This window comes from Alexandromys fortis, unplaced genomic scaffold (assembly GCF_014885135.2).
Source record: "Alexandromys fortis isolate MF-2015 unplaced genomic scaffold, M_Fortis_MF-2015_v1.1 scaffold_9, whole genome shotgun sequence".
Classification (NCBI taxonomy): Eukaryota; Metazoa; Chordata; class Mammalia; order Rodentia; family Cricetidae; genus Alexandromys; species Alexandromys fortis.
Genome location: NW_026067892.1, coordinates 8,746,949 through 8,762,526, shown reverse-complemented (window position 1 = coordinate 8,762,526; position 15,578 = coordinate 8,746,949). Strand labels below are relative to the sequence as shown.

Genomic DNA, 15,578 nt, shown 5'->3' with positions numbered 1-15,578 from the left:
TCTATAAATGGGAGATGAAAGTAAAATAGACTTCATCATAGAATTTGTCAAATAGAAAGCTTGTCTCCCAGTGGAGCACTTTGCAATACATAAGAAAACACATGATATTTGGAAGGGGAGCCTTGTCTGAGAATTGTCATGTTGCCTGGGAACCATGGAGCCTTTTACTTTGAAATCATGACTCACAAGGCCTGTGTGTCTCTCCCAGGAATGAGTTAACCATAATGATGTTGTTTTGCTTGATTTTCCCACTAGAAGGTTGAGAATCATCTCTGTGATCTCATTCAGGTTTGCAATTTCCTCCTTATTGCTAAGAATCTCAACAACTTTAAAGGATCATTTCTGATTTCAGCGTGTGCCCTAGAATCACACTTTAATACTCAGTTTATGATTATGTAAAGTGGATAAAAATAATCAAAATAGTTCTTCCCAATGGACCCTCTTCTGCTTCATGAGATATATAAAAGGAAATATGCAATTTTTTATTTGTAGGGAGGAATAGAAACCAGTGGGGGAGGGGGACAAGCAAAGGTAAACTGTGAACACCAGTAAAGGACAGAGGCGGAAGTGGAAATGGGGGTGGAAGGAGGAGGAATGAGGAGAAGGAAGAGAGGGAGGGAGAGGAGAGAGAGGTAAAAAGGTCTGCAGGGACCTTTACATCCAAGTCAGGAAAAGAACAACTCACATGATACACTGTCTTTTTGTTTCTCTCTCTGCCTCTAGCACGGGGATTCTCACGCTAGGGAAGGCGCTAGACAGGGAGAGCACAGACCGCTACATCCTCATCGTCACAGCCTCAGATGGCAGGCCCGGTGGGGTAAGTATGATCACTGGGAAGGGTGCTCAAAGCAAGACTAAGGAAACCAAAGAGTCCCGTGTCCCTACACTCTAAAACATGTGTGACGGCCATGAGGTCTTGCTGTCTCAACACCACTAACATAGGACTTACAAGTTTGTGCCATCAGGCCCAGCTCATTTGGGTTCCTCATGCTTGTAACACACAGGTTTCACACATTAAGCTACCCAGGCCCTGTGTTTCATCTCCTTTAGCCAGCTGCTTACCTGTCAACTCAACGCAGCTGCCTAGAAATGATTTTGAACCTATGAAATGTGGAGGTGTCGTCATCCAGTTCAACAGTAGCATACTCTAGCTCCTTGAAATGACTTTGCTCTCTATGGCAACTTGTCTGAATATAGGAGAATGTGTTTTGAACATTCGCATCAGGTGGATTGCTGAGAAAAATTACCTAGATGAAAACATATCAAATAAATACAGAAAGAATATTAAAGTCTTCATAGAGTTAAGAAAAATAGAGATAATTGGCCCTTATAATCTTCCCATAAGAACTATTTGACATTTTAAAGATTTTGGTAAGCACTATGCAGGTAACAAAACACAGTTCAAAGAATATTGAGATATATATGATTCGTAGCATGCCAGTATTATAGGAGTGTGCAAGAGTCAGACTCTCTAGGAGAAACCTGCAACTTCACTGATGATTAAAGATTACTGAGTCCAGAAAAGGGCAAACCTTCAAACAAATTAGTCAAAAAAAAAAAAAAAAAAAAAGAAGTGGATTGGGGAGTGGGAATGGAGGGGAGAGGACTAGAGGGAGAAGAGAGAGAGGAGGCTGCAGCCAGAATGAAAATAAATTAAAAAAAAACAATAATATTAAAGATTACTGAGTCACCTAACAAGTCAACAACTGAGAGGGGTTGCTAAGGAAACGAAGGAGGGGCTACTTACGTAGCTATATAAAGGGTGTAATTAGAACCAAATGGCATTCAGGCCAACCACGGGTACAAGTAAAGTAAAGGGTACACGTAGCTTCGGGGAGAATCAAAGCATCAGTCGGGAATTGATGGCAGCGGTGACATCACCGAGGATATTTTAGGCCTCCCCTTCAAAATAAAATGCCTCAGAGAAGGGACGAGACGGAGACTAGCCAGCATGTTCACTGTCTGGGCCAGAGCCGCCTTCTGCTAAGCACGGTGCTGCTCATTACGCAGGCCATGTGTTAGAGCTACTGTGCGACAGCAGGGCATTTTCTGTCAGCCGCGTGTGGATCTCAGCTCTGCTTTCTGGGTCACAGCAAGTCCTAGGTTTCTATTTTCTCATTCTTTAATTATTAAGATCTCGTTCAGCTTTAAAAACTTGTTGCTTTGGGATAAGTTCTGGACTAGTTTCCAAAGTTTGTATTGAAAACAAATATTGAAATGTTTGGATTTTTAACCAACCATATTTGATTTGAATAGTCTAATCATTCATGTAATTTGTTATATATGCATTTTTTTTAATTTTTAATGGGGAGATTGCACACACGCATGCAGATGCCTGCAGAGGCCAGAAGAGAGCGCTGAAGTTATGAAGTTGTAAGCAGTTCTGAGCTGCCCTTTTTGAGTGCTGGGGCTGAAGTCAGGACACTGGCAGAAGCAGAACCAGCCCTTAACTGCTGAGACATCCCTCCAGCACTGGGAGATATACTTTTAGGGGCCAGGTACAGCCAGTACCTGAAGAAAAAAAAAACGCAATATATTGTAATGTATTCTGTAGTTTAAAAACACTTCTCTTATTTAAGCTTTTAACTTTTGGGCAACCATAACAAAATAATTTTTCGAACAAACCGTAGAATTTTAAATAAATGCATATTGAACATAGGTCAGAGGTATTCAGGTTTTGATTAAACAAAAATTAAGTTAAAATTAATCTATATCAAATAAATTGCCAGGATAATTTTTTATGAAGATCTCTTGTCTCTTTAAATTCCAATGAGAAAATAAATAAGGATCCTCACACTATATTTCTCATTGTAAATTTTGGAGGGGATTTGTTTTTTACATAATTTGACTTTCCTATATTTTATTTTTTATGCTTTCATTCTAAATAATTAAAAACCTCAGCAAGCTAACTACAGTTTATTATTATAAATGTGTAGATTTTATTAATCTTCACAGACATAAGTCATTTTCACATATTAATAATTACATTCATTTTTCACATATTAATAATTACACTCATTTAGAGTTGCTGCTTGTTTATGAGCTTGCCAAAGTAGAGCTGGGAGAGGTTTTGATGGAACGCCTCATGTTTCTTGGCTTTTAAGCAGTTACACATTATTACAGTTACTCCCAGCCACAGCTTGTAGGTTCTCAGACTCTGGCTTCCCTTTTCCTTGGAAGGGTTTCACACTTACTCTGTCCTTTTAAAACATCTTATGTAATGTTTCTTAATTCTGAGCTAAGACCGGTCCAACAAAGCCAGACTAAAACAAAATGTGATTGAAAAACTGGGCAAACTTGACTCTGCGTTCTTGGATATAATTTGATTGTCACAAATTCCTCTTCCTCCCTCTATGACTAGCTTCCACTTGTGAAGAATGTGCCAACCACCTCTATGGTGTCTCCAGGTATCAGGGATGGGGTGAGGAGAGAGACCATGTGCTCTGCCTCCCTTCCTCTGAGTCTCTCTTCCATCATCCCCAGATCTCTTCCCTGCTCCATCTTTATAAACGATGCTCTCTCTTCCTTGTTTTTCTTCCTTGAAAAATTTTACAGCTCAGCCTCCAATGGCAGGAAGAACATTTTTCCAAATCACAGAGGAAATCCAGTGACCTAAATAAGATTCCCCTGGCTCTTGATACTTAAGCTTCAAGAAAGCTGGCTGTTGTTATTATTATTATTATTATTATCATCATCATCATCATCATTTCCATTATCATTCTCTAGGTAGTGTTTCCACTACTGACTTTCCACTTCCTTGTTTTATTTGGCACTAAAAAAATCTACCTTTAAGTCATACATCGTAATTTTCTCAAACTTTTAAACTTCCATTTTTACAACAAAAATGAATTTCTGAAATATGAATGAACTTTTTGTTATCTGGATGTGGGGACTGTGTGTTCTGTAAGTAGCTTTATTTCTCCTGAGCGTTATTGTGGTTCATTGACTTTATAGCTGGGTAAAACTTCCAATTGCTTTTCTCCCTTGGTAGCTTGAATAGCAATTTCTAATACTGTAAGTGAGAGTTCTCATGGAGAAGGCTTCCAGGTGAGTTCCTGCATAAGGAATGGGAGTGTGCGCCCATTTCTCCTTTTAGTTCTAGGACCCCCATCTGATGATGACCACTGCAGACCCTGTGCATGCTGCCGTCTCTGGGAGTTTTCTTCCAATTCCTGTGTCAAAAGTCCGTGGTGTCTTCAACAATGGAGTACAAGCTTCAAGTTTGGAGCTCCGGAGGACAATGACAATAGCCTATATTGTTTTGGAGTCTTCTGGTTACCCTGCAACCCACAACTTCAAGGGAGGCTTCCCATTCTTGAAACTGAGGATTTTGTTAGATAAATTATGGCTCTGGGTAGAGGGCAGTATCCCCCAGAGTGGAATTCTGCATGTGTTTAAATGACCTTGTGAAATGCTATATTTGCCTATGGCGTTTTCAGACAGTCCCAGTGATATTCATGCCTTCCTCCCTCTACCTATGTTTTATCTCCATACCCCTCCCAAGTTAAAGTCTTCTGTCTGGACCAGCTGCCTTGTCAAACAATACCCGATAAATGGTGTGAGGATTAAGAAAAAAAGAGACAAAACACAAAATAGAATCGGGGGAGGGGACTCTCAGTGAATATTGTAGAAGCCTCGAATTTATTTCTCCTAGTCTTATATACCCAAAGTAAAAGGGGAGGGCAAAAGACTTCCTTACCATGATTCAAGGAACAAACAAGCATAATCACCTCCTTAATTGGCCAAACATCTAGTAACCACATCTTTGGCCAAACAACTTGTTATTTGGTCTTGAGTAGCAAAACATCAAATGACCATTCTTAGGTCAAACTTCCTGTTAACAAGCTTGAACTCTGACCTTAAGTCAAAATGGAGTGGAGTCACACTGCCGGCTCCCACAGCCTTCCCCGCTTTTACTGTGTCTGACTTCATAATGCCCTTGTCCTATCTTTCTCCTCTCCAGAGACCCTCTTCTACATCCCTGCCCAGTGGTCTCTCCATTTTCTTGGTACCTGCCCTTACTTGAGGTTGTATATGTACATCGCAAGGTACAGACCTGAGAACAACACACAAGAAGGCATTTGTTTTCTCAGTCGGTGTTAACCCTAGTTCTACCCCCTTCCCTGAGGTCTTTATGATTTCGTTTTTCTTTACAGCTGAATAGTATCCACAGTGTTCTGTACCTCATTTTTAGTATCCATTCGTCAACTGAAGGACGTTTAGGTTGTTTCTACTTCTTAGCTATTGTGGAAAAGGCACCAATGAACATAGCTGAAAAGTATCTGTAAAGCTGGATGTTGAGTCCTGTGGGCATATGCCAAGTAGTGGTATATACTGGGTCATATTGTAGATTTAGTTTTAGCTTTGTTAGGATTCCTTCACCAGTCAATGGTGGGCCCCTTCTACTCACATCCTTACCAGCATTTGATGTCAGTTGTCTTATTTATTAGGTTTATTGGTTTGATATTTGTTGGTTTTCATATTACAAATTGACTTATAGAATTAATTGTGAGAAGAATCCTTTAATCATCCTTTATGAGCACAGACTTTGTTCTTTTTTTTTGGTAATTAAGGTTTAAAACCTAGAATCTATCCTTAGAGTGAAGCCTGAGCCATGTTAAACCAAAGGGTGACTATATTCCTGACCAGTCTAAAAATTAAAACCATCATGCCCTGTACCCAGGCAGTCTGTGACGATGTCAGCACAGTCAAGAGGATGACCAGTAGATATCAAGTCAAGTAGAGCCTAATGTGCAGTACTGACCACCGGGAAACTTTGATGTGGGACTTGTCCCTCTCTTAAAATATGAAATAGAACTTGCTCAGCTGTGCAGTACTGACCACTGGGCAACTTTGACATGGGGCTTGTCCCTCTCTTAAAATGTATGAAATAAAACTTGCTCAGCAACGGAGATTCCTGCCATTTCCTGTAACACTCAGAACAGGATGGAAAAGGATGCCCAAGTTCCCATCAGTAGGTCATTTCCTCAGCAATAACTCAGTTCCCCTGTGCATCAGCCAGCCAGAGGTCAGAGTCTTTGACAGTGGATCCAAGATAGTCTGCCAGCCTACTATTCCCTGGGAGGAAGGAGAATTTAAAAACATAATAGATTGATAAGAAAGGCAGAGGTGGACATAAAGGTAGCTTGAAGAAATGCCAGCAACACCAGCACAGCCACTCTGAGGTCTTAGCTTAAGCTGTCAGAATTAATACCTTGCTCACCCTCAGGCAAACTGGGAAATACTGCTCCCATAAAACACATTTTAAAAAAAACTGCTTTCACTTCCAACATAAGTTGAAATGAAATAACATTTGTTCGAATATTTTTTTGTTATAGAAGCAATGTTGCTCTCTGGGAGAACATTTGAGAAATATATTAATGTTACAAGGGGAAAATAAAACACCTGCACTCCATCTAGTCAGAAAACATTTTAATTTCTTTATATAAATTCACAGTATACATACACACATGTGTATTTGTTTGCCTGCATCTTTTAAATTAAACGGTATCATTGGAAATATGTAAAGAGTAGAGTACACAAACCATAACTGGAAACCGTGATGAGTTACCACAGTAGGAAAGCAACTGTGAGCATTGCCCATTGCAAGAAACAAATTATCCCATACTTGGGCACTCCCCTAGCCCTCTGTGATGTAGGACTTTCTCCAGTTCTCCTTGCTGTCCTATGACTCCTGTCAGTGTGTAGGGCTTTCACCTATGTCGGTGACGTCCTGTAACTACATATGATTGTGAGGGACTTGTCACTCGAGCTTATGTCCCAGAACTGTACTACAAAATCGCTTGTGGCATTGGGTCACCACATGAGTAAAACCCTTTACAAAAATCTGATATGTATGGGCATTTGGGAATTTTCATATATGGGCTACAGAATGCTTTTGTGCCTGTGTTCATGTCTTTAAAGAAACTGTGACTGAAAAAGCATGGGATAAAACCGGACTCTCTGATCATGGCAAACAATGAGGATTGATGAGAAGCCAAGGTCAATGGCAAGGGGTTTTGATCCTACTTCATGTTCCGGCTTGATGGGAGCCTAGCCAGTTTGGATGTTCACCTTCCTAGACATGGACGGAGGGGGGAGGACTTTGGACTTTCCACAGGGCAGGGAACCATGACTGCTCTTTGGATTGGAGAGGGAGGGGGAGAGGAGTGGGGGGAGGGGGAGAGGAGTAGGGGGAGGGGAAGAAGAGTGGGGGGAGGAGGAGGGAAATGGGAGGCTGGGAGGAGGCGGAAACTTTTTTTTTCCTATTCTCAATAAAAAAAAAAAAGAAAACCGTGGTGGGACATTAAATACATATAAATCATGTATACATAGCTCTAAATTATGATGGGATAAGTCATCACTGAACACAAATAAACAAGCCACTCATGGCCATGCTTTGTGATGCGTTGTAAGTTTTGATGACAACTGAACGTGTTATAGAATAGATATGGAAGTTTAGGGTAAATTTTTATGAAAGATCCCTCTTGATTTTGTTAAAGTAGAAAACAGTTTAGAATAGAAGTCTTAGAAACTGGGGAAAGCACGGTTACTCCTGCAGGCAAGTGAGGAGTTGAGTTGTTTACAACCGATCATAGAGTCATTTACCAGGCCATGCCATTCTGGCAGTAGAGAAACCCTACTGTGTGTCTTTGCCCTTGCTGACTGCCACACCACCTCTATAGAGCCACCCACTGCAGCTCATGCGCTGTGTCTAGTTTCATTGCACATTACCCACAGACTATTAGAAACTTTTCATGTAAATACTTTCTCTGGTGTTCAGGGCTCAATGTGTTTATATTTCCTTAAATCTTGTACCAAACTCTCATGGGATTTTTTTTCTCTCTTTTCCTCTTGTATCTCATTGGCCCGTAACTAAGCATTTTAGTATCATACCATACTGTATGACTTCACTTATTAGGGTTCTTTCCTTCTGTGTTTGGTTTTTGCCACCCACCCCACACTGAGACAGAGATGGAAAGAAGCCAGGTTAGATGGCGGCTCACACTCAAGTCACGCATAAAGACAAATTTACTGACTCCAAGAACTCTGTAACATTTTCTGGATCACTAAGCCAAGATTTCCCTGTAAGAAAACAGCTTCCACAGAAATGGTGGCGTAACTGACACTAATGCCATTGTCTGGGGACTTAGAAACAGCAATTTCAGTGGTAATTTAACATAATAATTATTTCATGGGGTTCAAATTCTTCGTTTAAATGTAAACGTGGAAACTTACTAAGGTGATATATTCTGACAGTGTCATCTTGCCTGAAGATGCTTATTTATATACCATGCTATTTGATAGTATATGTATTTATGTTTAGACAGGGAAATAGACAAGTGACAAAAACTACAGGATAGGATATTCTTTGGTTGAAAGGGTGCGAGTGTGTATAAACACATGCTCACTACATGTGAATTAAATAAAGGTAGCATCACCTGAGAGGTAAGCCTCCAGGAGATACTTGGCATTCTCAGCAAGACGTGTGCCCTTTGATATCATCGTCGACTTTCTCCATCTTTTTTTTTTTTTTTTTTTGAGGTATTTGAGGCTTTCAAGCCGATTCTTTTATGTTCTATGTCTTTTTTTCTTTGGAAAGCTAAAGACCAAGATACTTTTCAGATAAAGAAAAACCAGTGTGGACACAACTGAATCCAAAATGATGGCCGCTCTTCTCGCCTCTCACAATCTCCTTCTCTCTTCCTTTCAGACCTCCACTGCCACTGTGAATGTGGTGGTGACAGATGTCAATGACAACGCTCCCGTGTTTGATCCCTATCTGCCCCGGAATCTCTCCGTGCTGGAGGAGGAGGCCAATGCCTTCGTGGGACAAGTGAGGGTAAGTGGAATAGTCATGTAGCTTAAATGTTGTTTGGAGGGACCTAATTTCTTACACTGTAATTTTGAAAAGAGATGCAGTTCGGGTGATCTATTAAAAGACTCTTTGAGTACTCTCTATGATCATTTCATAGTCAAATCCTGTACATTTGATTTTTATGTGTCATATTTAAAGATAATGTGTAATTTAAACATAGATCGATATTAGAGTATTCTAACTTAACACATCTAATTTTATTTTCTGAGAAAAAATGAAATATATCTAGAAACTGTATTTCAGTATACCATTAGGTTTGGCTATGGACCTTCCTAATTCAAAATATCGAACACTAGATACGAATTCATTTGATATTATAAATCTGTGCTTAAGACTCTACTCCTTGTGTATTTTTGCACACTCTAGGATTAATTTCTAGGTGGGTTCCTCTACTTTCTACGTGGGCATGATGGCTCTTTTCTGCAGCATTTATCTTCAGTGCTAGTGAAGAGCCCACAGCTTTGCCTATTAGTGGAACACTCATTCACTTAGCCATAACCTCAGCTCTGCAGTTGCTTTTGGCGAACTCTCATTTCTCTTAAACTGTGGCCAGGCTCCCACACTTGGTCTATGCTTGGTCTCCAGCACAGCTTGTGGTTTGGAAGCCACAGGATAAGAGGTGTCTAGAGGCAGAGAGTATCTTCTGAAGCTCCTCCTGCAGATGAAGCATAGAGGTGTCCTCCAGTGGCATCTCTAAGACGTACCCCTGGGAACCATCCTAGGCAAATGACATTATAAACAGGATGCTGAGTTAGCTCAGTGTTTACTGAGATCAGGCAGTCCATTGCTGTGGATATCTGAAGAGGACAAACACCACAACACAATTCGAAACAGGAAGTGGGAACTTCGCATGCCATATGTATAATAAACAAAACATCCCACAGCATTAAGGGTTTTCTATACTGTGTTAGTTGTAGAAGATTCGGGGGACCCAAAAAGAGTCAGATATGGGGGAACACCAGATGTGTAAGTGACAAAGATTAATTGCTGTCATGGGAGACTCTCTGTTCACAGGGAGAAATAGACAGTGGATAAGATTCCAGTCATGAGGCTAAGCCCGTCACTGATAAGTGAATTATATTACAATCCCACTCTGAAACACCGTATTGTTTAAAACAGATTCTTTCTATCATGTAATGACTATTCAGATGAAACGGATGTTCAATTACCTGTGTATTTACACATTCATGCTTTCTTTATCTAGAATTAAAGTAATAAGAGTTCAGATAGTATATAAAAACATGAGTAAATATTGATAAAGTTATCAATTTGCAGTTAATTTTTACTTTCTTCTTTATTCATTTTCCCTCAGTGATCCCTTAAAAGGTATTACATTGACCCCCTTCAATACTTGTTCTTGCATTTGATGAGAAATGTATAGAACTGAAGGAGACCAGCTTCCACAAAGATACCAGTTACTAGGGTGGGGTATGGGGATTAGAAAAATAAGTAAAGAGAACAAAGACATGGGTAAAAAAAATAATAAAATAGAAGACTATGGTACTTGGAGGGAGTTTGAATGAATACTGAAATCACCTGCATTTGATTTTCCATACACTTTTATACCCCAATACAACAGGGGAAACAAGACAAAAGACTGCTTTAACATGATACAGAGGACATCTTAAACAGTTACTTGCTTCAATACTTTGAGGTATCAAGCCATTAACTCTCGAGAAAAGCATTCTGTTGTTTAGGGGGTGAACCCACCCTAGACCAAATATGCCGAAGGCAGCCACTCCCTAGGTCAAACTTCTTAGTTCAAAAGGAGTAGAAGTGTGATTGAATTCTCTGACCTTTGGTCAGGGTGGAGTAGATCTACCAGGATGGGCAATCTTAATGTCCAAAACACCAAGTAACCATACCCTAGGCCAAGAGGCAGCCACACTTGTTGCCAATGACCTTGAACAACATCAAACTCTGACCTTCAGACAAGGTGGAAATAGGTCACATTTTTGGGCATCCTTATACATAGAAGATGTATTTCAGCTTTGAAAACTGAACACTAAACCTACCACTCATCATCCAATGCAGTGATCTTGGATTCCACACAAAACCAGAACAATTTTGAATGTACAAAGACGAGAAAAACACCCCAAAGAGCATGCTATCCACCTGACTGTGTAGCTCTGAGAACATGAGAATGTTCTTCCAATGGAATTTTGATGCCTAGTAAAGGCCTCCTGTTGCTACCTAATGATAATTATGTAATACATTAATTTCACTAAATGACTCATGATCTTCTTTTTAAATTTCATTTTAATTGTCACCACAGACTATTAGGACAGTCTCAAAGCCAGGATACATATGGTTAATTACTGTACTAAGCATGAGTTATTGGTTTTTGTTTATCCTCTAATGGTGTTTTAATATGAGCAATCCAATGTTTTAGTACAAAAGCTGAAGGGACTTTTGTTCAATTTTTTTAAAAAAAAAAGTTATATAGGAAGGAAAATACCTTAATCAATGCTTAAGGCCATACATGTCAAATTTTTTTCAAAGGAATTTTATTAACAGGATATATTATAAACCACCAATCAACAAATATTAATGTAGATCTTACTATTTACAAATAACTGTTAGAGGTTCTACAAAAGAAGCTTATAAATATTTTCCAACTACTTGAAATAGAAAAGAAATAATGGAGGATATATATATAAAATAAAACCTAGTCATATAGTATGAACATGTGCCTAATTGGTGTGTGTGTGTGTGTGTTTATAGAAGAAATTACAGGGACCTGAGGTGACCAGAGCAGGGTTCAAGAGAAAACAGGTCATTTTTAGTACTATCTCAAATACTACTGACATTTTATGTTGAGAAAAGGGGAACTAAGCAAGATCGTGAAGCCATAAGAGGTTACAATACCATGTAAGTCCTATGGAGAGGTAGTTTGGGGCCACTGAAGTTGAGAGTCACACAGATCATTGAAGATGTGCTATTCCACAGGAAATCACCTGTAGTGACATGACTTCATGATTGGCAGAATGGGACCCCAGAATTTTCTGTAGTGACTGTATCTTAGTTAACACACTGGATACATATCTCTGTGTGGATATGTAGGTTGAGTGGGGGCAGAGGAGGGAACTGAGGACATAAGTCCCCAAGCTTATACCCTGGTGTCTAGCCTCCATAGTTGCATCTCACTGAAAGATGCCTTAAAGGCCAACCTTCTTCAAATTCAGAAACAATGCATTTGTCTACTCAGAGAACCCTCAAGCATAAACACACATAGATGCACCAGGGAAGAAACTGGGGAAGAACGCTTCCTGTTAGTTTAGATTAGTTCTTATTGCTTTATACAATGTAGAGGTGGGCTTCTCTCACCAAACTTTGGGTCATGGCCCGCTATGTTCTTCAAGCCCTATAAGACAATGGAGCCCTGAGTCAACAAAAACATTCCCCTGTAGTTCTAAAACAACGATGCTGAATTTATTTACCCTGAAATCAAGAGCATTTCACAGGTGATCTGCATGCTGAATCGTCACCGGTAGTCATTCACTTCTAAACCCTTAAAGCAGTTTTCAGACCCTTAGTAAACTGTGGTGCTCAGAAGAGCAGTCATGGCGCCATCTGAAAAGAAAATCGATGTTCCCTTCGACTGTACATTTTAATATTAAACAAAAACAAATCTTAGCCTCTGTGGTCTGTCTCTGACTGATGCAGCTGTTGTCTCTCCGTGTGGGGTTCTAAAAATGAAACGAAGGTAGGGAGCTTTATGAGTCTTCCTTTATGTTTTGTAGCTCAGCGTGGCATTCAATAGTGCCTCAAACTATAATACTTCTTTTTTAAGTGAGCCACAAGCGGAGAGCTTTATGTGTTCTCTTGCCAAGCCAAACAATAGAATGCGGACACCATCACTCAATCCCCCGAACCACTCACACACAAATCACATGATCTGAAAATTTGGAGGTGTCTATTTCACTGTTGCTACCTCTAAGGTCACTGATAATGAGATTCATCTGTTTCCTGTCGCTGTTTTTGGAAACGATCTTTTGACTGTTCCATTAGCAGTTCATAAAAGGATTTGAAAATTGTGAAAGTATTTTTATAGTAGTTATTTAAAGCCCGGCCCTGTTACCAGTTTTAGTGTTATTAACACCTGTCAGAATAAATGTATATGCATGTCTTTGTGCAGATATGCATGTATAAATGTTATCTTATAATTCTAGACACAGCGAATGGTGACTCCCCATAGACCCAGGTCACCAATGAAAGGTCACTGCTCTCTTTGCTCATCTCTTCTCTAATACCTGCTTGCTTCTCGTTTTCATGTTTGATTATATCTGATACTTTCTATTCGCCCAGAAACTTTGGAAATATCTTCTAAATATACCTTTGCGACTGTGGATTCCTTTGGAAAACCTCCACTCACGTTAAACCCACAGAATGCATTCCATCCAGATGCTGGTGGCTCCACAGCTGTATCTTGTGTTCCTTCTGACCATCAAGCTTTGCCTAAAGAACAGCCTTCCCTGAAGGTGCTCCTCCTTCTTAGTCCACACCTCAGTTGGTCCTCCCCAAGACAGAACCTGCCCCGCCTCCTCTGAAATCTATATGCCACCAGTCACCAATACCGATTACCATTCGTGCTGGCGATTGTGTGAGGGTCTCATCTTCTCTTTCCAAACAACCTTATCAGGCTCATATTTTTAATCCAAAGTATTATTAAAACTGTGAAATAGTCTTGATAGCTACTAATTATTGCCATGTGACTCCTAAGATAATGCAGCTAACACAGCTGAGCTATAGAAGATGGTCCCCTCGGCATGCCATGAGGAAACTATACCTGTAAGGACCCTAACTATTTTGACACCTCACCAAAATCTGTCCTAGCCTGTTTGGAGTTACTCATGTCTCTGAGATCTCTCCTGTGTCCGTTAGTTTTGATTGTATACATGGTTGTATTGAACAGTGAGTGCCTGTTGAAGAAGCACATACTCCGGGTGTATCTGTGATGGTGTTTCTAGAAAAGACTAAGGAGTAGGGACCAGTCCTAAGTGTGAGTGGCGTCCCCCATACCAGATGCTATGGACTCAGAGTTAAAAGAGGAGAGAGGCGAGAACTTGCCGGCACAGGTGCCCTCTCTCTGCTCCCTGCCTACTAGGAGGCCAGCTGCTCTCAATTGAGAGACTCAGCCAGGTCCTCCAGCCACAGAGGATCAGAAGCTCTAAGTGGGAGCTAAATTAAATCTCCCCTCCTTTGGGCTGTTGGTTTCTAGCATTTGCCATGAGGTTGAAACAGTTAATGACACTCCTGCCTCTGCTTTCCCATCTGCCTCTGCCTCTACCCACATTTGTTTTATTTCCTTTCTCCACTTTTTAAACTTTGGTTACTCATTCTTAAATTTTCTGTCACATATACACACATGTCCTAGAACCCCCTTGGGGACATTTCTACAGATTAGGTCTCTCCTTGTAGGATACTTGCCAAAGCATATTAACATCAGTTATTGAAATTCCTTAAAGCACAGGCTGCATTATTGATCTTAGAAAGATCAGTATCCTGAGTTTGGGCTCACAGAAGCATACTAAATTATCTATGATGGATGAAGTTCCTTAAATTTGGTGTTTTACACTGAAGATCCACAAATTTTTTGAAAGAGATTTATTCTACATTGGTACTACATGTCAACTTCCAAACGTACGTATTTGACATCTTAGACAAGCATAGCCATAACTATAAGCTCCCTTGGCAAGTGAGAATGTATTTTAATATTGCATATCTATCCAGTTTTAGAATTTTGGCAAATAGCATGCTATATATTTAGCTCATTTTAAAAAGAATTGTTAATACAACAATAATTGAGGTTGGCAGTGGGCTGGTAAGAACTCTTGGGATAATGGAGGGATTATCTCAGGTGTGAAGCTTACTTAGGAGGAAAGTCTAACGAACATGCTATTAGCCTGATAGGTCATCTACTTTAAAAAACATTCTCCTTTAAAATGTATACGACACTGGGGAGATGGCAGAGTTGGTAAAGTGCTTCCTATGTTAGTATGAGAACAAAGCATAGGACTATATAAAGAGGTAGACACAGCAGTGCCCACTTGTATCCCAGCCCTGGAGAGGCAGGTGCAAGGAGATTGCTATATCCTGCTCATCTAATGGGCTGGTTAACCGAGCCCCAACTGGCAAGTGCTGATCTCAGCAAGAAACCTTGCCTAATGAAAGACCTCATTGACCTCTGGCCTCCGCATGCATACACAGTCATGTGGATGTACACAGAGACCCACGAGCAACATGTTTTCTTTAAATTTTTTAACGGTTGCTGAAGAATTACCCACTGTTTCTGCTTTGCAACCTTGCCCGATTCATCTTGCTGTGTCAGTCAATGCAACATTACATATTTATAAGGCCCCACTTTATACAAATTGTGTTCCTCTTTTATAGGCTGGTGAGAATTCATGCCCTATACACTTATCTGGATTCATTTCTCGTTCTTTACAAATGTTACAGCCTCGATTACTTTGCCTATCTATTACACAACCAGAAATTAAGATGGCAATCAACCTTCCGGTTCACGGGCATGATTCCAACTCTTCTGAAGCCTTTTATAGACCACAGCCTCTTTCCCTCGTATGTTAAGAAAGGTGAATGCGATATAATACCAATGAATAACTCCTATGTCATTGTAAAGCAAACACAGCTATAAACACAGGTTTTTTTTTTTTGTTTTTTTTTTTGTTTTTTTTTTTTT

The 15,578-nt window shown here is 40.0% G+C and overlaps 1 protein-coding gene across 1 annotated transcript in view; it reads left to right on the top strand.

Moving 5' to 3' along the window:
- The window catches only part of Pcdh15 (protocadherin related 15), an 864,688-nt gene that overhangs the window by 688,531 nt on the left and 160,579 nt on the right, over window positions 1-15,578 (top strand). Inside the window, exons 19-20 of the mRNA XM_050142799.1 lie at window positions 724-817; window positions 8,714-8,842. Coding sequence (XP_049998756.1) covers window positions 724-817; window positions 8,714-8,842 — 223 coding nt within the window. The remainder of the gene's footprint in view (window positions 1-723; window positions 818-8,713; window positions 8,843-15,578) is intronic.